This window comes from Loxodonta africana, chromosome 2 (genome assembly GCF_030014295.1).
Source record: "Loxodonta africana isolate mLoxAfr1 chromosome 2, mLoxAfr1.hap2, whole genome shotgun sequence".
In the NCBI taxonomy this organism is placed as follows: domain Eukaryota; kingdom Metazoa; phylum Chordata; class Mammalia; order Proboscidea; family Elephantidae; genus Loxodonta; species Loxodonta africana.
In genome coordinates, this window is record NC_087343.1 from 164,894,396 (window position 1) to 164,918,998 (window position 24,603).

The following is a 24,603-nucleotide window of genomic DNA, read 5'->3' on the forward strand; positions in this document are numbered from 1 at the left end:
AAAGTGCCCAGCAGACAGTGCGTGACCAGAGAAAACTCAGAAAGTTCTGGATCAAAGATCCTCATCAGTCCAGCTCTGACCAACACCCCCTGGGGACTCCCTGGAGGGTTGGGGGAACCAGAGCCTCCTCCAAATCACTGGGGATATGACTCTTCCTCCCCTAAAGCCCTCCAGAGGGGACAGTATCTCATGCTGGCAAAACACGGCCACACAGAGGCCAAAAGCACAGAGAGGCAGCAACATAATCCCGAGTCAGACACTGAGAATACAACCTCTATTTTTTTTTTTTTGTCCAAAACATAAAGATTGATTTTGTTGAGTGCTTTTTCTTCTTTTTGTTTTTTTCAACATACTGCATATAAAGTCATGCAAAGAAAACAGTGCAGACAGTAGGTCCGGGTGAATGAGCCAAGGCATTCCACACCAGTCAGTCCCAGGGGAGAGGGGACAAGAAAGGAGAAGGGAGAGAATGAGAACCCAAGGCTCAGGATGAGGCATGGAGAGGAGAAATTCCCAGTGTCTGCTTTGGCTGTCAGACCCCAAGGGGAACGCAAGCTTCATGGTCCCCCAGAGGTGGGTGGGGGACATAGGGGACAGATGGATGAAACCTTGGGAAGCTCGGTTTGGGAGGGAAGCAAAGAAAAGTCCAGATAATTCCATCCTGACAACCTCTCCCCTCTCTCTGAGCTGACCAGCTGTTTTTTAACCGGCGCTGACATCTGAGGCTTCCACAATCCCCAAAGGAGCCCCTACTTCAGCTCGCCTTGGGGCCAAGATGTCAGAGAGCACCTTCCCCCTGGAGCTGAGTCCATCTCAGCCCCACATATCCGCTGATGACAAAGTCCACCTCAGAGATGACCAAAAAAATTTAAAACAAACAAAAAAAAAGGAAATACCCCTCACCCCTCTTCCCACCCCCTCCCCCTTTCCAGCCCAACCCCCCTCACAATAATTGGAGAGGTCTAATTATTACATAAATATCCATTAATGCGAAATCCATTTACGAAATACACAGAAGTTTGGCTATAAAAAGGCATGCGGTCCAAGGAGAAGTGATACCTAAAGGTTGCTTTCTTTTGCCCCCGAGAAACAATCAGCTTCCCTCTCTCAGATTCGATGATGCTGGAATTCTCCACAGATGACGGGATAATGGCAGGGTGGGCTAAGTCTTGGAGGTAAACATCACCCGAAGGAAGGAGGAGGGAGTGGGGGCAACCTGAGAGGATATGCTTCCCACACTGAGGGGAACCGTCATAAAGAAAAACTCCCGGGTCAGTAGAAGATCAGTAGAAGAGGAAGAGGTCAGGGCAGCAGGGAGAGGAGCTAGTGATGAAGTCTGACGCATGAGGCTCCTGACATCTGGTACTGTGGCGCCGGCTCCCACAGGGGAGGTTGGCTCAGGGGAGTAGGGGTTCATCTGCCCTTAACCCGCAGCCCTCAGAAGAGGAAGGACCCAGGAGAGGGACTGGCAGATGCCACATTCTGCATGACTCCGCCCCTCCTTCTCCCCACCCCTGGTCCTAGCCCATAGCCTGGTGGGGTGGTCCTGGGAGCCAGCCACCTGGTACCCAGGCCTGGGGAAGCCCACCCCACCAGGGGAAGCCACAAGGAAAAGTCGATGGGAGAAGGCCAGCGAGTGAGTGGGAGACATGGGGCGGGGCAGGGTATGGAGCAGGATGTGGCCATTTGCTCTGAAGTCGTGATGGCTTTTGTGAACAGGCAGGTTTTCTTGACCCAGGTACAGCGGTGATTGACAACGTCGTGGAAGGGTGACGCGGTGAGGGGAATTCCAGCAAAATCCAAGTGGGAGAACCAGCAGCCACATTCCACGGACAAAGAGCGGGTCCCCGTGACACAGCAACGCAGTGACCCCCAGCTCGGTCCTTCAACTGTAAGACATGGTGGGGAGGGTGGGCGCTGTGGTTTCCCTTGGGCGACCCTCCCCTCTGTCTTTGGTTGCAGTTCCAGCGGCCTCCTGCAGGTCCCGCCCGCCTCCACGCCCCCCACCTCCGCCCTGTCCCCTACCAGCCCAGCCCAGCCTCCTTCCTGCACTCGCACCTCCACAGCCTTCCAGAAGTCCCCCAGATTTGTCCCGGCTCCAGGCCAACCCCCCCGCCCCATTCCATGGATTTGCCCTTTTTTTTTTTTTTCTGGGGTAGGGGCAGGACAGAGGGGCAAAGGCCCTTACTGCGGGAGGACAGAGGGCGCCCCAGATCTGTGGAAGTGGACAATCTGCCATTTGCCGTCCCGGCGGTGCCAGATGCGGGTCTCCTCGGACTGGGCCGTGCGGGGGATGCCGCCGGCGTCCAGATACTGCGTGATGCGAATGTAGGCGATGCAGGCTGACTCGTCACCCATCAGGTGGATGTGGGGGTTCAGGATGGTGGTGTGCACGGGCTTGCTGTTCCTGGACCACACTGGAGGCGGGGTGGGAGGAGGGGGGCAAGAGGGAGCAGAGGAGATGCAATTGGGGGCCTCCTCCTCACTTTCTTCACCTTCCCCACTTCCAAGGACCCACTCAACTGAGGCACTTCTGAGGTATTCAGAGAAGGGGTTTCTGTGACAGCGCTCAGGTACCAGGCAGCCAAGGCAGAGCTTCTAGGTGATGGAACCACCCCTCCCAGCTTAGATACAATGGATTTCAGACACCTTGAATTCTTCAAACTTAAGCAGTAACCAGTTGCCATAGAGACAACTCCAACTCAGGGTGACCCCATATGTGTCAGAGTAAAACTGTGCTCCACGGGGTTTTCAAGGGCTGAGTTTTTGGAAGTAGGTGGCCAGGCCTTTCTTCCAAGTCACCTCCAATGTTTCTGGTTAGCAGCTGAGCGTGTTAACCCTCTGCACCTCTTCAATCTTACTGGAATGGAATTTTAGAATCATTTTATCTTACACATAGAAGTACAGGACCAAGATGACTTCAGAAGCAGATGGGCTTAGTTAGACCACAGTCTCAAACACAAATCTTTATAGGAGCCAAGCAGATACATAAACAAGGGAGGTAAACTAGGTATAAGATGCTAAATGACAGCTGACCCTTTGCCTCTGGGTTAGGGAGGCAATAGAGAGTGGTGGGGACTGTGGTGAATAGAGCACCATGTCCCATCTAAAGAGGATGCCTTGTGCACAACCTCGCAGTGGTTACTGTGTGAGTAAGTGGGACTGGTGTTGCCAGATCTTCTGATTTTCAAGAAAATCTGAAAACTTGGATTTTTGTGTGAAACCCCTCATTTTAATTATGGGCATCTAATTTGGATTTACCAGCATCTGTCTGTCCTTTTGTCAAACTGTGGTGGCTTGTGTGTTGCTGTGATACTGGAAGCTATGCCACCAGTATTCCAAATACCAGCAGGGTCATCCGTGGTGGATAGGTTTCAGTGGAGCTTCCAGCCTAAGACAGACTAGGAAGAAGGATTGGGCAATCTACTTCTGAAAAAATTGACCAGTGAAAGCTTTATGAATACCAGTGTAATATTGTCTGATATAGTGCCAGAAGATGAGCCCCTCAGGTTGGAAGGCACTCAAAATACAACTGTGGAAGAGCTGCCTCCTGAAAGTAGAGCCAACCAGACGTGGATGGAGTAAAGCTTTCCGGACCTTCATTTGCTGATGTGGCATGACTTAAAATGAGAAGAAACAGCTGCAAACATCCATTAATAACTGGAACGTGGAATGTATGAAGTATAAATCTAGGAAAGCTGGAAGTCATTAAAAATTAAATAGAACACATGAAGATCAATATCCTAGGCATTAGTGAGCTGAAATGGACTGGTATTGGCCATTTTGAATCAAATAATCATATGGTCTACTTGCTGCGAATGACAAATTGAAGAGGAATGGTGTTACATTCATTGTAAAAAGAACATTTCAAGCTCTATCCTAAAGTACAACACTGTCAATAATAGAATAATATCTATACGAGTTCAAGAAAAATCAATTAATACAACTATTATTCAAATTTATCCACCAACCACTAAAGCCAAAGATAAAGACTTTTACCAACCTTTGCAGTTTGAAGTTGATCAAATATGCAATCAAGATGCATTGGTAATTATGGGTGATTGGAATGTGGAAGTTGGAAACAAAGAGGAAGGATTAGTAAAGGGAAAATATAGCCTTGGTGATAGAATTTTGCAAGACCAACTACCTATTCATTGGAAATACCTTTTTTAAACAAGAGAAATGGCGACTGTACATGTGGAGCTCACCAGATGGAATACATAGGAATCACTACATCTGTGGAAAGAGACAATGGACAAACTCATTATCATCAGTCAGAGCAAGGCCAGGGGTCAACCGCAGAACAGGCCATCAATTGCTCATATGCAAGTTCAAGTTGAAGCTGCAGAAAATCGAAACAAGTCCACGAGAGCCAAAGTACAACCTCGAGTATATCCCACCTGAGTTTAGAGACCATCTCAAGAATAGATTTGATGCATTGAACGCTCATGACCAGAAGACTTGTGGGATGACATCAAGGACATCATACATGAAGAAAGCAGGTCATTAAAAAGATGGGAAAGAAAGAAAAGACCAAAATGAGCATCAGAAGAGACTCTGGAACTTTCTCTTGAGCGTAGAGCAGATAAAGTGAACAGAAGAAATGATGACAAGCTGAACAGAAGATTTCAAAGAGCAGCTCGAGATGGCAAAGTATTATAATGACATATGCAAAGACCTGGAGTTAGAAAACCGAAAGAGAAGAACATGCTCAGCATTTCTCAAACTGAAAGATAAAATTCAAGCCTCGAGTTACAATACTGAAGGATTCCATGGGCTAAATATTGAATGATGAAGGAATCATCAAAAGAACATAGAAGGAATACACAGGGTCTGTACCAAAAAGGATTGGTCAAAGTTCAGCCATTTCAGAAGGTAGCATATAATCAAGAACCAATGGTATTGAAGGAAGAAGTGCAACCTGCAGTGAAGGTACTGGTGAAAAACAAGGCTCCAGGAATTGACAGAATACCAACTGAGATGTTTCAACAAACAGACGCTCCGCTTCACTTATCTATGCCAAGAAATTTGGAAAACAGCTACCTGGCCAACTGACCGGAAGAGAGCCATATATGTGCCCATTCCAAAGAAAGGTGATTCCACAGAATGCGGAAATTATCGAATAATATCATTAATATCACATGCAAGTAAAATCTTGCTGAAGATAATTCAAAAACAGTTGTAGTAATACATTAACAGGGAACTGCCAGAAATTCAAGCCGGATTCAGAAGAGGACTTGGAGCAAGGGATAGCATTGCTGATATCCGATGGATCTTGGCTAAAAGCAGAGAATACCAGAAAGATGTTTACCTGTGTTTTATTGACTATGCGAAGACATTCAACTGTGTGGATCATAACAAATTATGGATAACATTGTAATGAGTGAGAATTCCAGAACACTTACTTGTGCTCACACAGAACCTGTACATAGAACAAGAGACCGTTGTTCAAACAGAATAAGGGGATATTGTGTGGTTTAAAATCAGGTAAGGTGTGTGTGAGGGTTGCATCCTTTCACCATATTTATTCAGTCTTTATGCTGAACAAGTAATCTGAGACGCTGGACTATATGAAGAAGAAGAGGGCATCAGGACTGGAGGAAGACTCATTAACAACCTGAGATATGTAGATGACACAGCCTTGCTTACTGAAAGTGAAGAGGACTTGAAACACTCACTGATGAAAATTAAAGACTATAGTCTTCAGTACGGATTACGCCTCAACATAGAGAAAACAAAAATCCTCACAACTAGACCAATAATCAAGATCATGATAAACAAAAAAAGATTGAAGTTGTCAAGGATTTCATTTTACTTGGTTCTACAATCAACACCCATGGAAGAAGCAGTCAAGAAATCAAATGACGTTTTGCTTTGGGCAGATCTTCTGCCAAAGGACTCTAAAGTGTTAAAAAGCAACGATGTCACTTTAATGACTAAAGTGCTCCTGACCCAAGCCATGGTGTTTTCAATCACCCCATATGCATGTGAAAGCATATAGAGTCATATAGAGTTACTATGAGTCAGAATCAACTCAATAGCAGTGGGTACAGGTAATTTGAATTTAAAGCATCATGCAGGCCACATGAGCATGTCTACAGTCCAGACAAAGTCTGTGGGCCCCCATTTGTCACCTCTACTGTAGACATAGAATTATGAAAACCTGGGGAATACCAGAACTACAGAATCTGAGAACCTTGGAATTAGAAGGATGGTATTAGTGGTGGTGGGGTGAGGTCACAGAACTTCCCAGAGTTAGGGGGAGTCATAACAGAACTGACAAAACTATCTGAAATCAGCTTCCCTGATGTAAACTATGGGAAAGCCTGGTGGCTAGTGGTTAAAAGCTACAGTTGCTAACCAAAAGGTCAGTGGTTCGAATCCACCAGGCACTCCATATGGGGCAGTTCTGCTCTGTCCTATAGGGTTGCTATGAGTCGGAATTGACTCAACGGCAACGGGTTTTGGTTTTGGATGTCAATTATGAGCCATCATTTTTGTTCTTGTTGTTGTTCTGAGAAGTTTCCATTTTTCATTAAGATAGAAAACAAAAACACAGAAAGACTATGCCCCAGGAAGGGGCTGAATAGGGGCCACCAGGGTCTCCGGCTCAGGAGAAACCCTCATATCTTCCCTTAATCCATCAACGCCGACACAGTTGCCACTCATAGCCACCCACAGGACAGAGTAGAACTGCCCCTTAAGGTTTCCAAGGCTGTAATCTTTACGGAAGCAGACTACCGCATCTTTCTCCCGTGGAGCAGCTGGTAAGTTCAAACTGCCAACCTTTCAGTTAGCAGCCAAGTGCTTAACCACTGCACCACCAGGGCCTCCCTTAGTGTAGCCGAAATGTAGATCTAAACCATGTGGAAAGCCGATTTAAAACGCAGATTCTCCAACCCCACCCCTAGAGACTCTAATGCAAGGATCTGTAATATTGGAAAACCCCCTTTCCTTTCTACCCTGATTCTGACACAGTCAGGTCTGTGAGCAGCCAAGTTCCTGGAAAACGTAAAAAAAAAATTTTTTTAGAACTGCCAGAAGTGCCAAATAACACCTGTCCCCTAACGTTATAATCATGTTACACCCAGGCTTTGGATAAAGGACTTAAAATCACCAAGTCTTGGACATGTAGAATAACATACATAGAATTCTGGACTCTCGGATGTATAGACTATAGAGCTTTTGCATCATGGGCCGGGAGTGACCTCAGAGGTCAGAGATCACACAGTGGCCCTCCTCCAAAATGCAGGAAGGCCTTCCTTAAGCATTCCCAACAGCGCCTAGGACTGGAAGCACTCAAGACCATCTGTATCAATGTACCCACTTAGCAGATATGGAAACTGAGGCCCAGAGAAGCAATCGGACCCATTCCAGATCACACACAACACCTGTGCCCATTCCTGAAAGAGATGCAACTGAACCTGAAAGAAACCTGTCTCTAGGTAGAACAGGCTTAGAACAGTCCCAGGAGGAGCAGCCACAGCTCAGCATTGCTGGGGGGTGTCACGGATTGAATTGTGTCCCCCAGAAATATGGGTCAACTTGGTTAGGCCCGGATTCCCAGTATTGTGTGGTTGTCCTCCATTTTGTGATCGTAATTTTATGTTGAAGAGGATTAGGATGGGATTGTAACACCCTTACTCAGGTCACCTCCCTGATCCAATGTAAGGGGAGTTTCCTGTGGGCTGCACCACCTTTTATCTCTCAAGAGATGAAAGGGAAGCAAGCAGAGAGTTTGGGACCTCATGTCACCAAGAAAGAAGCACCAGGTGCAGAGCGCATCCTTTGGACCCAGGGTTCCTGTGCAGAGAAGCTCCTTGACCAGGGGAAGATTGATGACAAGGACCTTCCTTCAGAGCTGACAGAAACAGAAAGACTTCCTCTGGAGCTGACACCCTGAATTTGGACTTCTAGCCTACTAGACTGTGAGAGAATAAATTTCTCTTTGTTAAAAACATCACTTGTGGTATTTCTGTTATAGCGGCACTAGATAACTAAGACAGGCGGCCTGGGCCTTGCTGCGGTCAGTGAGGACTGGAGGCCTGAGGGACATTTGTAAAGAAACAACCACCTAATGTGGCCACCTCTTGCACACTTTCAGTAGGATTCTCCTGGTGGATAAGGTGGCAGGAAGAGCCAGGTCCTCAAGCAGGAAAAATTAGAAAGCTGGAAGGTGGGACTTGGAGGAGAGGGCAGTTTACTCTGGGCCTTATTCTTGTGGGTCCTGCCTTTGATGTGACCAGATGGTTGAGTGCAGAGTCCAGGGGGCTGGTGCTAAGACGAGCCCACTGCATGGAGCAGGCCCAGGGCCGGCATGGTCTTCTCTCTGACTTTTCCCTTGTCACCCTAAGCGGAAACCCTGGTGGTGTAGTGGTTAAGTGCTACAGCTGCTAACCAAGAGGTCGGCAGTTCAAATCCGCCAGGCGCTCCTTGGAAGCTCTATGGGGCAGTTCTACTCTGTCCTATAGAGTCGCTACGAGTCGGAATCGACTCGACAGCAGTGGGTTGGTCACCCTGAGCCTGGAGAGCCAGGTCTTAGGCTGGTCTCTGCTACTTGGGGATCAGTGAGTTCCTATTGGGGAGTTAGCACCCCTAGAGGACAGACCAGCATAATTGCGGTCACAGAGTTCAGCAAGGGAGCTCCAGAGTGTTCAGCCAGTTCTCCTCCCAATGAGAATCCAATCCCCATTGCTAAGTTTGGAGAATCAGAGTTTGGTTTATTAAAGGAAGATACAGCTTCCTTCCTCTCAGCTCTTTTGGGCAGGCTCTTCAGCCTCTGTACTCCATAATATTCAGTCAGAGAGCATGAAGGCCAGGGAGGAGGGTCAATCCTACCCCGGGGAGGGGGGGAGCTGCTAGTGTGCAGACGAAAGGGGGCCCAGTGGGAAGGGAAGGGACACTGGAGGGAGTCAGGTCCAGGTTCTGCTACCATTTCTCAGGTGCCCTTGCACAAATGCCTGCCTCTCTGGGCCTCAGTTTCCCCTTCTGTATGAATGAAGAGTTGGACTAACTCAACTTCCTCTACTTTAGTCTTGTAAGTTCTACCTTTACGACATTTACCATATATACAAGTGCCACCTATACTAACTTCATTAAAATATTTCCTTAAATTCATTCACTTTATTAATTTATATTAATTCATTTTAATGAAAACTTTCTAGTACCATCATTAATGAACAAGCAGTATCACAGAATAAAAATTTTAATAAGTCCATTGAAAACAAAATAGAATTATGTAATTCTAGCTCCATGCTCTTGCCTTCAAAGGATCTGAGCCCAAGACTTGCTGTCTTGGATAGAGACATTGGGAAGTATCAAACCCGTTGCCGTTGAGTCAATTCTGACTCACAGCGACCCTATAGGACACAGTAGAACTGCCTCATAGGGATTCCAAGGCTGTAAATCTTTATAGAAGCAGACTGCCACATCTTTCTCCTACAGAGACCTTTTGGTTAGCAGCTGAGCGCTTAACAACTGCATCACCAGGGCTGGGGAAGTGTCAGAGAGGTGTTAAAACTAGGCTAGCACCCAACTGAGCCTTTTTCCTTGATGTAGCCAGAAGTATGGCAAGAGAATAAAAAAGGGAACAATGTTCTGACTCTGCGAACTAATGCTGTTGCATGGGGTGCCTATATATACCCCAGATCATCTTGTGTAGCCTCAGTGGTGCATGTCCTTCACTTTGGGGGACCCTGGATTACCACCAGGGCCTTCTTTCTGTTCCGAGCTCTGTAATTTTAACCTATGTGTGCTTTGGTTGGTTTCTGTCTGACCCATGGCCAAGGTCAGACTCAGATAAAGGCAGAAAGTACCCTAGGTCAGGCCCAGCCTCAGCCCACTGACAGCCCCTGGTTGCAAAGCTGCCAAGGTCTCTCCTGCAGAAGAGAGGCCCAGGAAGGACAGACGTGTAGGACAGAGACCTAGACAAACAGGCAGGGCACAGCAGTGTGAGCTCCGGGGTGCCTCTCCTCTTCCCCCAACCTCCCACCCACAGGGAACACTTGCATAACAACCCCTGAGCCAGCCTGTGACCAGCTGGGCAGCTGGAGTGGCCCCAGGCGTCAAGAATGACATAACTTGGGTGTATGAGCACAGTGAGAAGGCTCCTTTATCTATAAAATGGGGATAAAGCCCTTCTTCCTCAGGCCCTTCCCAGGGCGGTGGGCAGGAGAGGGCTGGAGGGCTTGTCACACTTATCCCAGGTTTCTGGGGCCCCCTTTGCCCCATCCTCAGCCACAGGAGGGGCAGCTGGCAGCCTAATGGGCCAGAGTTAGGAGAGGGAGCCAAGATGATACCCACCCCTGTCCACACAGGGTCTTCCGCTTCACAGGCTCCTGAGCCGCCCCTGGGGCCCTGCCTGTCACCCTGCTGTGCCATCCAGCAGGACATGGAACGAGAGCAGACAACAGGCACCCCAGAGAGAAGGGATTGCTCACAGTTTTCAAAATAGAATCGATGGAAGTCCAGGCCCTCGACCAGGTTCCCCAGAGCCTCAGGTTCAAAGGCTGTCATTCCAGGGTCGCACATCTTCCTGGGGGAAGGAAAACAGAGAAAGGGGTTGAGGTCGCTCCTAGGGTCACCCTCTGATCTCAGAGGCCTGGAGGGGAGAAGAGCTGGGCCATCCTAGGCTGAGCCTATAGAATGGAATCAGTTGGATCTACCTCACAGGATCGATTAGGTTGGTGGGTGGGAAAGAGCCTACGAACTGTAAAGTGTGGGACATCGCTGACTGGTGGATGCCATTTAGAACCAGAAGACCCAGTTCAGGTCCTGGCTGTGCCACTTATTGGTTAGAAGACCTCAAGCAAGTGGCGTAACATCTCTAAATAAGAGCACCGTGAATGGCTGTGCAAAGCCGTGTAATGCCGAGCGGCCAGGCAGGAATGAAATTCAGCCTGTTTTCTCCTGAGTCTGTTCCCCTGGCTTAGGCTACAGGATACAGAGGGGCTTTCTTCCTAACTTGTCTTCCTAGAGGGGGTGCCTTTTCCTTCACATAAAAGTGACTTTTGCTCATCAAGCCAGGGATATACCCTGAAGGGGTGCCTTTCGCTAATCTGAACAAAGGTGCCCTATTGTTAGCATCAGCCCTGACTGTGAGCCTGTTTCCTCTACTGTAAGTTGAGGAAAGAGCTTTGACTGAGATTATGCTGGGAGGAGTGAGCAGGACATGGTCCTGGAGGCACTCCATAATGGAGGTATTGAACTGCTAGCCCATCAGCCTCTTCCAAGTCTCCTTCCAAGTCTTTCAAGTCTGCTGGGAGACGTGCAAGCAGATGCAGGAAGGGGAAAAAGTCTCTGCCTTCCCAAGTCTCTGGGATCTTCTGTGGCACAAGATGGGCCCTTGTGACCATGGCAATGAAGCCATGGACAGGATAGGTCCCAAGGCAAGCAAGGTCCCAATACGGGTGGAGCTGGATATGCTGGGAAGAGGGTGACAGGCCAGCACTATCTGAGCTGGACACTGGGTACGTGAGAGATAAAGAAGGGTGAGACCCTGCTCCATTCTGACTGTGCTTGTGATCCCAGACAACTTGCTTCTCTACTTGGGAACTCAAATTCTCCAGATGGATGAAGCAGTTCAGCATGTAGAGGGGTAGTTTGTGTGTGTGAGGGCCTGTGGTCAGACCATATGGAATTCTCAGGGCCCTCTGGCTCCGGAATCCTCCAGGGCTGGAGGTCCAAGGCAGCCTGAGAGACCTGATTCAAACCTAACCTTGAGAGTCTCAGAGACTGACATTCCCCACCCCACACCACCACTGGAGAAGTCCCACTCCTGGAGGTAGCTGGGTGTCCCTGCCTCCCAAGGTGAAGGGACTTGGAGACCATCTGCTCTAACTCCATTGTCCATATGGGGAAACAGAGGCCCAGAGAGACAAAGGGACTTATCTAGGGTCACACAGGGCCAGACCTAGAGATACCCCAGCACCAGAGGTCATGGCAAAGAGTCAGAACTCAGATTAGGCTGCAGATCCCAGAGGAAGTGACACCACAGAGGTGGAGGGGTTCCCCAGGACCCCTAGAAATGGCTTGAGGTCCACAGGGGCCACCTCTCTCTGTCTTTCACTCCCTGGCTGTGTCCTTCCAGAGCCACCGACAAGATACGCCCTGACTTCACTCTTTCTACAGCTGCTGCAAGACCCTTTTAACAGCCTGTTTGCATGCATGATGCAACACCCAGGCTCACACGTGCACACACACCTGTGCACAGTCACAAACATGCACATATGTGTACAGGTACATGCACACGCGTGTACAGGTACATGCACACACAGACAGACATGCCGGGCTCAGTTTCATATGTACACCTTCCAAGGTCCTTGTTCCTCCGGAAAGAACCGGTGAATTTCTGGGGGTTTTGCTACCCCTCGCTGCTGCAAAACCTCCTCCCCACTATTAAAACGTACCTGGCCCGCTAAGCCTTCAGAAGACAAACTTCAGCTCCTGGGCACAGCGGAAATGAGGAACAGACTGCCCAAGGAGCAAACCCTGGCCAGGTTATTCCCATCTCATCTGAACCTAACAGGCAAGGGTGGGATCCAGGTGTTCATTTCCAGGGCCAGGCCTTGTCAGCACTGGCCCAGATGTTAAGGCTGAAACCCAGAATACTCACTCTCTTCAGGATCCCCTGAGGGCCCGCTTCCTGGCCACACCATGAAGGATGTAGGTGACCACCAGGGGGTGCTCCAGCTCAGCCTTTGCTCACAGCTCACCTCCAAAGGGTGGTCCAGACGTGATTTTCATGCACGCTGCCTAACTCCTCAGAGGATTTATGGCTCAGTTTTGAGGTATGGTTGCTCACTCCTGCTCACTGCAGTACACACCCTATGGATTCTTGCCCACTTCCAGAGATCCTGCCCATCAGAGGCCAGAGGCCTGAGGAGGTCTCGGGTGAGTACCAGGCCCGTGCAGTGGGACTGAGGACGGATTTACCCCACTCCATCCCAGCTCACCCTGGGGAGCCCCACGCTGTCATGGAGACCATCCCCATGTCCCCTGGGAAAGCAAAGGAATTTTGTTGGCATTCCGCCTGGGGTGCAAGACATGAGAGGAGGAGGAAGGCAAACCTTTGTGAGCCGAAAACTTAGAGAGAAAAAAAAGCATAAAATCCAAATGCAAAACAGAAAAATACGAGTTTAGTCTGGTCGCCAGCACATGCAGGGTGAGCGAGTGAGGGTCTGAGACGAGGACCTCCAACGTTAACCACTGGCACCCTTGAACCAAGCTCCAGGCACAGCGACATGCAGAATGAGCCCAGCTGACTCACGTGTAGGACTCAAAATCTCCATTGCTTATGGCTTCAATCAGCTGCTCTGTCACTTTTATAATTTCCTGTTTCCGCACTGTAAGGCAGGAGGGGACACAGAGAAATAGTAATAACAATAGCGATGGTCACAAAGCACCAAATACCATTCCCTGAGTCCTTATCATGTGCCAGACCTCAGAGAGATTGTGTCATTTATCCTCACATCAACCCTGGGATGTAAGTATTATTATCCCCATTTCACAGAAGAGGAAACTGAGGTCCAGAAAGATGAAAAAGGCACAAAGTTCCCTCAACTAGAAAAGGTAGAGTCAGTATCTCAGTTGGCAGTCCTTGCCTCCAAAAAGCATACATGGTGGATGTGCTGACTCTAGACTTGGTTTGAACCTAGGTCTTGACTCCAAAATATATGTCCCTACCACCTTGCTTTTTTACCTGAATCCAAACAGGAGTGGCATTTGTCACTGGCAGCTATCAACTAGGTGCTCCCTCATGGCCAAAAGGTATCCTGGGACCACTGAGGAAGATCTTAGGGCTTACTCATTCCTTGAGTCCAGGTGAGCTTTGGGGTCCATTTGGGTGCCTGAGTCTGAATGGACTCAACAGCAGTGGTTTTCTTTTTTAAGAAACCAGGCACCGAGCTCTGTAGAACTTTCTGCATAATGAATCCAAGTTGCTGAGACTTGACTCTCCTCTGTCTGCCACTAAAACACCACAAACAACTGGTCTATCCAGAGCAGGGCTAGACATCAGGGGACCTGGATTCATGCCTTCTTACTAGATGGGTGACATTCTGTGCCCAGTTTTTCCATCTGTGAAATGGGGACACTCCCACCTTCATATTCAGTACGAAACATGTAGTGGAAAGAACCCAGGCTTCAGTACCAGACAGATCTTCATCTAAATTCCAGCACAGGCCCTTACAAGCTGTGCAATTGTGGGCCATGAAGTGAAGCTTCCTGGTCTGTCAAAGGGGATAGCAGTGTCCTACTCACAGGGATGTTACAGGGTAGGATGAGATGATGAACTTGAAGCACTTGGCCCAAAGCCTGGCACACAGTAGGTGCATGTTGTTAGCACTGGAATCGCCTGTACCCTCCCATACAGCTTGCCTCATCTGCTCCTCACAAATACCCTATAAGGCCGGCAGGTCTGGGTCCCCCAATTTTACACACAAAGAGAGTGGGCCCTTAGTGATGAAGGCATTCCAAGTCAAGTGTCCTGGCTCCCAGCAGAGCCTGGCAGGAGCCTCACCCGGTTTCCCAGGAGCAGGTCCTTCTCCACCCCTCCCCAGCCTCATGCCTAGCTTCAAACCTGGTCAGCCACCTGGAGCAGTCTCAGGTGCGGTAGTTGGACACATTGCTCAGAGCGTGAATTCAGTCCCGGCCTCAGCATTTTTCGGTCTAGGAGCCTGGGAGGGAGACTGAGCCTGGCTGAGGCCTACACCTGCCCCTTCCCTCACCAGCTGCCTGTGGCCACGCCCTCCACCCCAGGGGTGGAGACACAGAATCACAAAGCATCAAGGCTAGAAGAACGCTTAAACATCAGCAACTCCAGACCCCTTGTCAAACTGGTGGGGAAACTGAGGCCCAGTGAGAGTTGTGATTTGCCCAAGGACCTAGAACGTACTAGGTACAGAGCCTAGCTCCCAGCCCAGGGCCTTTCCCATAGGATCCTGGTACCCCCTCATGCTTCCTGTCATAGCACGAACCCCGCGCTTTTGTTTGGGACAGCTTACGTGTCTCGTTCCCCAACTCAAATATCAGCTCCAGGAGGCTGGCCTGCAGCTGCCCTTGCCCTGCTGTACCCCTGGAGCCTAGAACAGACCTGGGCCCCAGAGGCATTCGTTATTGAATGAATGTATGAGCGTGCCTGGCATTGTGCTGTGTGTTCGATCTACAAAATCTGAAAGGCTTACAGCAAAACTTCACTGTGGTTATCCTTCCACATCACAGATGAGTGAATGGAAGGTGAAAGAGGTTAAATAATTTGCTCCTGGGGAGCTGGGACTCAACCAGCGTTTGGAGCTTCAAAGCCCCTCATGTTCTTCTCCATATTACGTGCCTCCCAGGGGCAGGAGCCCCCATGCTGGCACAGCACTTGGCACATGGTGCGTTCTCAGCAGATGCAGCGATGATCATCTTCATCAGTGAATAATCGGAGTCCCTGGGTGGTGCAAATGGTTAACGCACTCGGCTGCTAACCAAAAGGTTAGAAGTTTGAGTTCACCCAGAGGCACCTCGGAAGAAAGCCCTGGCGATCGACTTCTGAAAAATCAGCCATTGAAAACCCTATAGAGCACAGTTCTGCTCTGACACACATGGGTCGTCTTGAGTCAGAATCAATTCGATGGCAACTGGTTTTCTCTCATGGCTCCAATCAGAATCGCCTGAGCAGAGAATGAGTCCATATTTAGCCCAAGAACTCCACAGTGCCACACGGGATGATAGCATGTCTATCTCAGGGGCCTTGCCTGGGGCTGGGCAGAGGTGGGACTCAGTATATTTATGCCTGAGTGGATGGATGAATAGATGGGTGGATGGATAAATGGATGAATGGATGGCTCCAATCCAATCTGCGGCTGCTCTCTTTGCCCTGTTCCCTGGAATTGCCCAAGTTGCCTGGTAATCTCTGCCCCTAGTTGCTGCAGAGAACCTGACCCCCTGCTCAATTTTGCCTTCCATCATGGGAGCCAGAGGCTCAGGATGGGAAAAAACCCAGAAAAATTTGTCCAAGGGCCATCCTTCTCCCCACCCCTGCTAGGAGCCACCTCATTCCAGCTGCTCCCATGTGGAATCGGGGTGATAGCCCAGAGCAAATCCACATGCTACTGATGGATGGGACCTGTGCCAACCCAAGTGCCTTCTTCTCTGCCTGGATCTAAGAACCCTCCCACACTGACATTCCATGAGCCTGTGCTTAACGAAGTTTAGCAAAGCAGTCAAGGGATTCTGGAGCCAGTCTCCCTGGGTTTGGATCCTGGCTCTGTGTGACCTTGGGCAAGAGATTCCCTGTGCCTCAGTTTCCCAATGTGTACAATGGAGATGCTAAAAATACTTACCAATCATAGGGTTGTTTTAAGAGCTAAGTTTAGAATATCTCAATAGAAATAGCTAACACACTCACCAAGAGCCAGGTACTGCTCCGAGCCCTTTATAGCAACACATTTATGTAAATAATGATGCATTATGTAAAGCAATCACAGCAGTGTCTGGCACTCCATAGAAGAGAGCTGTGATTATTACCGTGTGGCAATCTCTGTGAGCCAGCGGAAGGTCTCCAGCCTGCAGCCTTACCCACAGATTTGGGACATGCCAGGCCCCACAATTCTGGAGCCAGATCCTCACAATTGCATGAGCCATTTCCTTGAAGTCAATCTCTCTATATAGTTATAGAGACATTTCACCGGTTTTGCTGCTCTAGAGAACTCACACTGAGGTATGTGGTGGCTCAGCCTTGGCTGAAACCCTGGGGCTTATGGTCTGTCGGGCAGTTCACTGCACTGTTGGATGTTGTTACTGTTGTTAGCTGCCATCAAGTCGGCCCCCCCACTCACGGTGACAACAGAACAACAAAATACTACCCAGCCCTGCACCATCCCCATGATTGATTGCAGACCAGACTATTGTGATCCACAGGGTTTTTTCATCTTTGGAAGTAGATCATCAGGCCTTTCTTCCTAGCCCATCTTAGCCTGGAAGCTCTGTGGAAACTTGTTCAGCATCATAGCAACACAGAAGTGCTCACTGACAGATGGGTGGTGGCTGCACTTGAGGTACATGGGCTGGGAATCCAACCCAGGTCTCCCCCATGAGAGGCGAGAATTCTCCCATCGAACCACCACTGCCCCCACACTGTTGGATAACTCTTGCCAACTGAGCCTTCTTCCTTCAAGTTGAAATCTGTCCCCATGAAAGCTCCCAGTTACAGTTCTGGTCCTCGTCTTGCCTTCCAGGGCCCTGCGTGGACAGCATGGTCCCCCAGCCTCCATGCCCTCCTCTAATCAGTCTTCCCATCCTTCAGGATGTCATTTCCAGGTCCTGACTCAAGGACCCTCCCTGAGGATCCTTGAGCTGTCTGGCTGCCTTTCTGAGTATGGGCATACCACCTCAGGTCTAACCTGAATACTGCAGAATATCAGTTCTGTGGTGGCACTCTCTTTCCCCTCCTCAATTCTGGACACTATACCTCTATTAATGCATCCGAGACAGTGCTAAGATAGTAAAAATAAATTATTCTAAAGAATATTTCCCTGTCAGGGTAAAGACAACATTCTAAGCCCTACAAGTATGACCTTGCCTCTGTGGATTCCAACTCCACAGATCTGTGCTTCCAGCTACTCAAGAAGCCAACGCCTGGTGGGCAGAAATTTCCCAAAGTCTTCTAGATCCTTGGACAGAAGATCTGGAGGTCTGCTGCTCCTCAGCTTTGGAGGAAGCTGCTCTGGTCTGGGCTCCTCCCATGTCCTCAGCAGCCCTGGGGCTATGTGAGGGGTTCATCTAGAAGCTGCTGGGTAGCAACCTTTGGCATTGCCAGAGAACATCTGCCAGGCGTTCTCCCAGACAAATCCAGGAGTGCTCCCTACAGATGGAAAAGCAGAGGCCCCAGAGGGGTTAAGCTACTCTCTCAAGGTCACACAGCACGCCAAGGCCAAGATGGGATCTGAATTCCTGGCTGATATTTCCCAGAATGTCTCTGCCCAGAGTCTGAGGCAGCTCTTTGGGCTGGAGGGGAAATTAATCTTTCATGGTCAGATCAGGAGGAGGTAGGGAATGGGGAGGAAGCCTGGCAGAGTGCTGGGCAGCTCAGAGGGTGAGAGGCCTGTGCATTAAGCCTGAGGTGCTCTGAAATATTAATGCCCCTTTCTTCGCTTGGGGGGAAATGTTCCCTGGAGGATGACATCTCTAATTAACTTTAACTTTAGGTCAGAGTCCATCCCACCAGCGGCTATTCTCACTTAGTATGAAGACTTAACAAATTAACACCAGAAGATGGTTCTCTGGAAAATTTCTCTGAGGCCTGGAGAGGTTGGGGGAGGCACAAAGATCTTCTCTCCTGCCAAGCTCAAGGAGGAATTCCTGGCTGAGTAGGCATCTCTTCCACCACACCTGGCCTCTGGGGCTTTTTGTTGCTGTTGTTAGTTGCTGTCGAGCCGGTTCCCACTCATAGTGACCTCATGTGACAGAGAAGAGCTGCCCCATAGGGTTTTCTAGGCTGTAATTTTTACAGGAGCAGATCGCCAGGTCTTTCTTCCACAAATCTGCTGGGTGGGTTCAAACTGCCAGTCTTTCAGTTAGCAGCCTAGCGCTTAACTATTTGCACCAATAGGGCTCCTTCCTGGGGCTTTTTGCTGGTGGGGAAACTGAGGCAGGGAACACGGTCCCAGTTCTGCCATAAATAACTTGGACATGGCCTTTTCTCCTCTCGGCGTCAGATTACACTCTGTAAAAGGAGCATGTTGTTGTTGGTGGGTGCTTCTGAGTCCATTCCAACTTGTAGCAACCCCATGTAACAGAGTAGAACTGCCCTAAAGAGTTTTTTTAGGTTGTCATCAAGGGAACAGATCGTCAGGTCTTTCTCCCATAGAGCTGCCGGGTGAGTTCGAACCGGCAATCTTTCAGTTAGCAGCCAAAGGGGGCATAGATGAACTACAATGCAATACTTTGCAAATTTTTCCATCCAGATCCCTCTAAAGCAGAGAATAAGGATTGCAAATGCTGGGGCCTCATGTATACAGTCAAAACCCACTACCCCCCGTGGAAAATATCTTCGACGTCTCATATTTTGCATTAACAACACATACAAATTTTGCCGCAGTGGTTAAGAGCTCAGTCGCTAACCAAAAGGCCAGCAGTTCGAATTCACCAGCCGCTCCTTGGAAACCCTATGGGGCAGTTCTACTCTGTCCTATAGGGTCGCTGTAAGTGGTAATCAACTCAACAGCAACGGGTATTCCATAATGTCTCCCTGCTTAACAAATAAATCACTGCCTTAAAATAATCTTTGAGTGACACCGATGCTCAAAGAGGATGTCATTCAACCACAAACTCCAGGTTGAAATAAAGAAATGAAGATTTATTAAGCAATTACTATGCACCAAACATTGTGTGAGCACTTTGTATGCATCCTCTCATTTCATTTGCACAGCTATCCTGAGGTTGGGACTTTATTATCACCTCTTTACCGTTAAGGAAATGGAGGCTCAGAGAGGTTGAGTAACTTGTCCATGAACCAAAAAAACTAAACCTGTTGCCGTTGAGTCAACGAGTATGGGCATTGTGGATTTGAACTGCCAACCTTTTGGTTAGCAGCTGTAGCTCTTAACCACTACGCCACCAGGGTTTCCAACTTGTCCGAGGTCACCCAGCAAATGGACTCCAGTGGGGAGACACAAAGCCAGATCAACCCCACAGTCCCTGTCTGCTCAAAGACTAGGATTCTGAGGCTATGTCAAGTCTCCTCAGAACCCCAGCACCCATCTCTTACCATTGGGGCAGCGAGCCTCAAATATGAGAAATGTCTTAGAAATGCCATGCCTCAGTTCATTACAGACCTATGGAGTTGGGATCCACAGGGGCAGAGCCAGGAATGTGGTTAAGCAGACCATACTTATGGGACTCAGAATGCTGACTTGACCCTAATAGAAAATTCTTCTTCAGGGTAATGTGTTTTTAAAATATTTCATGTATTTTTGGTGGTAATACACACAGTCAAACATACAAGCATTTACAATTTCTATATGAACAGTTCAATGACACCGGTTACCTGCTTCACATTGTGTCACCATTATCATGATCTCCACCCCTATTGTTGCAGCCCCACTGATTTAAGCCGTCTGCCTCTTAAAGTTCTCATCTGTGCTTTAGATAACTATTGTCAGTTTAAATTCACATATTGTTGTTGTTAGGTGCCATTGAGTCAGCTCTGACTCATAGTGATTCTGTGTACAAAAGAGCAAAACACTGCTGGGTCCTGTACCATCCTCACAGTCTTTGTTATGCTTGGGCCCATTGTTGCAGCCACTGTGCAAACCAACTTATTAAAGTCTTCCTCTCTTTTGCTGACCCTCTACTTTACCAAATACGACATCCTTCTCCAGGGATTGATCCCTCATGATAACATGTCCAAAGTATGTGAGATGAAGTCTTGCCATCCTTGCTCCTAAGGAGCATTCTGGCTGTACTTCTTCCAAGACAGATTTGTTCATTCTTCTGGAAGTCCGTGGTATATTCAATATTCTTTGCCAACACCATAATTCAAAGGTATCAATTCTTTTTCGGTCTTTCTTATTCATTGTCCAGATTTCATATGCATATGAGGTGATTGAAAACACCATGGCTTGGGTCAGGCACAATTTAGTCCTTAAAGTGACATCTTTGCTTGCAGCAGATTTGCTCAATGCAATGCAAGGTTTGATTTTTTGACTGCTGCTTCCATGGGTGTTGATTGTGGAGCCAGGTAAAACGAAATCCTTGACAACTTCAATCTTTTCTCTACTTATCATAGTGTTGCTTATTGGTTCAGTTGTGAGGGTTTTTGTTTTCTTTATGTTGAGGTGTAATCCACACTGAAGGCTGTAGTCTTAATCTTCATCAGTAAGGTTTCAAGTCCTCTTCACTTTCAGCAAGCAAGGCTGTGTCATCTGCATATAGCAGGTTGTTAAAGAGTCTTCCTCCAAACCTGGAGCTGCATACTTCATATAGCCGAGCTTCTCAGATTATTTCCTCAGCCTACGGATTGAATAACTATAATGAAAGGATACAACCCTGACGCACACCTCTCCTGACTTTAAACTACGCAGTATTCCCTTGTTCTGTTGGGATGACTGCCTCTTGGTCTGTATACAGGTTCCTCATGAGCACTGTTAAGTGTCCTGCAATTCCCATTCTTCGCAATGTTATCCATAATTCGTTACGATCCACACAGCCTAATGCGTTTGCATAGTCCATAAAACACAGGTAAACATCTTTCTGGTATTTTCTGCATTCAGCCAGGATCCATCTGACATCAGCAATGCTATCCCTTGCTCCGTGTCATCTTCTAATTTCGGCTTGAATTTAATGTCAATGTACTGCTGCAACTGCTTCTGAGTGATCTTCAGCAAAATTTTACTTGTGTGTGATATTAACGATCTTGCTCAATAATTTCCGCATTCTGTTGGATCACCTTTCTGTAGAATGAGTACAAATATGGATCTCTTCCAGTTGGTTGGCCAGGTAGCTGGCTTCCAAATTTCTTGGCGAAGACAAGTGAGAGCTTCCAGCATAGCATCTCCTTGTTGAAACATCTCCGCTGGTGTTCTGTCAATTCTTGGAGCCTTGTTTTTCACCAACGCCTTCAGTGCAGCTTAGACCTCTTCCTTCAGTACCATCGGTTCTTGATCATATGCTACCTGTCATGGTATCAAATTCGGGTATCAATTTGGCTAGGCCATGATTCCCAGTACTGTGTGATTGTCCATCACTTTGTCACCTGATGTGATTTTCCTATGGGTTGTAAATCCTATGTCTATGATGTTAATGAGGCAGAACTCAATCTACAAGATAAGATTGTGTCTTAAACCTATCTATCTTTTGAGATATAAAAGAGAGAAGTGAGCAGAGAGACAAGGGGACCGCATACCACCAAAAAACAAGAACCATGAGAATGGCACGTCATTTGGGCTCAGGGTCCCTGCACTGAGAAGTTCCATCTTCCAGGGGAAGATTGATGGCATGGACCTTCCTCCAGAGCCGACAGAGAGAGAAAGCCTTCCCCTGGAGCTAATGCCCTGAATTTGGACTTCTAGCCTACTAGACTGTGAGAGAATAAACTTCTGTTTGTTGACGCCATCCACTTGTGGTATTTCTGCTGTAGCAGCACTAGATAACTAAGACACTACCTCCTAAAATGGTTGAACGTTGACCAATTCCTTTTGGTACAGTGACTCTGTGTATCCCTCCCATCTTCTTTTGATGCTTCCTTCATTGTTTAATACTTCCCCTGTAGAATCCTTCAATATTGCAACTCTAGACTTAGATTTTTAATTCAGATCTTTCAGCTTGAGAAATGCTGAGCATGTTCTAAACTCACATAGATAATTCTTTATAAAAACACTATGCCCAAGGCAAAATTCTTTATTAATTGGGCTAAACTGTTATTTAGTTTGGGGCTCTGGTGGCACAGTGTTAAAAGCTTAGCTGCTAACCCAAAGCTCAGCAGTTCGAATCTACAAGCAGCTGCTTAGAAACCCTATAGGGCAGTTCTACTCTGTCCTATAGGGTCGCTATGAGTCAGAATCACCTTGACGGCAACGGGTTTGGTTGTTAAGTTTAACAATGGCTTCATGGGATAGTTTTTGCTCAAGGTTTAAAGATTATTTCTGGGCATTAGATTTGGGGGTTCTCCCAGCCTCAGTGTTGTTGTTGTTGCATGGCAATTGAGTTGGTTTCAATTCATAGTGAACCTATGTACAACAGAACAAAACACTGCCTGGTCCTGTGCCATCCTCACAATCATTGTTATGTTTTAAGCCAGTTTTGCAACCATGGTGTCAACCCATCTCACTGAGGGTCTTCGTCTTCCCCTTTTTAACTAACCTTCTACTTTACCAAGCATGAAGTCCTTCTCCAGGGACTGATCTTTCCTGATAACATGTCCAAAGTACATGAGATGAAGCCTCGCCGTTCTCGCTTCCAAGGAGCATTCTGGCTGTATTTCTCCCAAGACAGATTTGTTCGTTTTTCTGGTAGTCTATGGTATATTCAGTTCTTCTTCAGTCTTCCTTGTTCATTGTCCAGCTTTCGCATGCGTATGAGGCAATTGAAAATATCATGGCACGGGTCAGGCGCACCTTAGTCTTGAAGGTGACCTCTTTGCTTTTTAACACTTGAAAGAGGTCTTTTGCAGCAGATTTGCCCAATGCAATACAGCGTTTGATTTCCTGACTACTGCTTCCATGGGCATTGATTGTGGATCCAAGTAAAATTAGATCTTTGGCAATAGATTTCAGTCTCAATAGGATAATGTATTTTTAAATGTTGTCCCTAGTGCCATCATAGAGTGATTTGCTTAGTGCCAAGCTATGGTAATGAAGTGGCCCCTGTCCCCAAATGGGAGTAGCTAGAGAGGTTAGACTGACCCAAACAAGGGGCAGGCACAGGGTGAGGCCAATCTTCCAGTGTATTTTGGCAGAGTCAGGAGGCAGTCATGGTTTTGGGAATGTCAAATGGCTTTAAAGCCTGGATTGCAATTGTGCCAAAATACTTATTACATGATAAAATGTTCTGTTTCCAATCATTGTGATCCTTTCGAGGTAAAATATCTAAACTCCTGAAAAATGTCTAAACTGGTATAGCTGAGCTCCCGGGGGGTCCAGGTAGACACCCTTTTTCTATATTTCAAACAAGGAGTCTCTGGCACACCCAAATGTGAGACCCCACGTTTGCCCATCCCTGCCCTTGGAGAGTGAGGAGGGCTGGGTGTGGCAAAACCAACAAGGCCTTGCTAACCCATCTGAGGAGAATCCAGCACTCCTTCTCCCTCCTCTATGCTCCAAGTGCACGTTCTACACCTGAGGACCCCAGAGTGGGGGTTATGAGCCAGGCTCTGGAACCAGGTTCAAATCCTGACTCCATTCTCCTGAGCCACAGGACCTTGGGTGAATTTACTCAACCTCTATAAGCTCTTTTTCCTGGGCTATAGAATGGGGTTAGTAACAGTGCCTACCTCATCAGGTTGCTGGAAAAATTAACTGAACATATATAGAGTGCTTGGCACAGTATCTGGTACATAGCACATGCTCCACAAATGGCAGCCATCACTACTACTGTTATTGTTATCATTTACCCCCTTACTTTTTTATCTGGTCAGTTATCCAGGAGTTTACTCCCTTGTCCATCTGAGAGCTTTTAAGTGCTGTTAACCTCCAGCTACAATAGCCATTGCATTTCTGGTTGACTTTAAACAGTGTTTCCCATACTCCAGTCAATTGAACTTTCTAAATTTTGCTATCCCATTCTTTACAACGATTATTGGGTTGTGTGTGTGTGTGTGTGTACGCATGTGTGTGTGTGTTTTAATCAACTTACTTAAAAAAACAAACTTACACTTATTTCAGAAAGAAATTTTATACCACTATGACTTGGATATATTAAGTTAAATTTGTTTCTACTGTGTATCAAAATAAACACAGAACCTGTAAAATACCACCAGCGATCCAAATATCCCACATGGGGAAGCAATACCCTGCAAACTATCCATCTGTAAAGAGGCAAAGCTGGGGCTCCTTGCAGAGAGCAGGAAACGAGATTGGCATTGGGGCCCTTTCAGGCCAGAAGCTGTCAGTGAAGGTGTTGGCC

The 24,603-nt window shown here is 47.7% G+C and overlaps 1 protein-coding gene and 1 long non-coding RNA gene across 2 annotated transcripts in view; one reads left to right on the forward strand and one right to left on the reverse strand.

The window, feature by feature from the left end:
- Positions 1–1,490: 1,490 nt before the first annotated feature.
- LOC135228904 (uncharacterized) lies at positions 1,491–8,183 on the forward strand. Its single transcript, XR_010319764.1, has 3 exons — positions 1,491–1,636; positions 1,739–1,891; positions 2,160–8,183. It is a non-coding gene; the product is annotated as an uncharacterized LOC135228904 (long non-coding RNA).
- The window catches only part of CAMK2A (calcium/calmodulin dependent protein kinase II alpha), a 75,042-nt gene continuing 51,929 nt past the window's right edge, over positions 1,491–24,603 (reverse strand). The window contains exons 15-18 of the mRNA XM_064278164.1: positions 13,268–13,343; positions 10,440–10,534; positions 2,189–2,417; positions 1,491–1,889 (exon numbers count right to left, since the gene is read on the reverse strand). Of these exons, the coding sequence (XP_064134234.1) occupies positions 1,886–1,889; positions 2,189–2,417; positions 10,440–10,534; positions 13,268–13,343 (404 nt within the window). The 3' untranslated portion in view covers positions 1,491–1,885. The remainder of the gene's footprint in view (positions 1,890–2,188; positions 2,418–10,439; positions 10,535–13,267; positions 13,344–24,603) is intronic.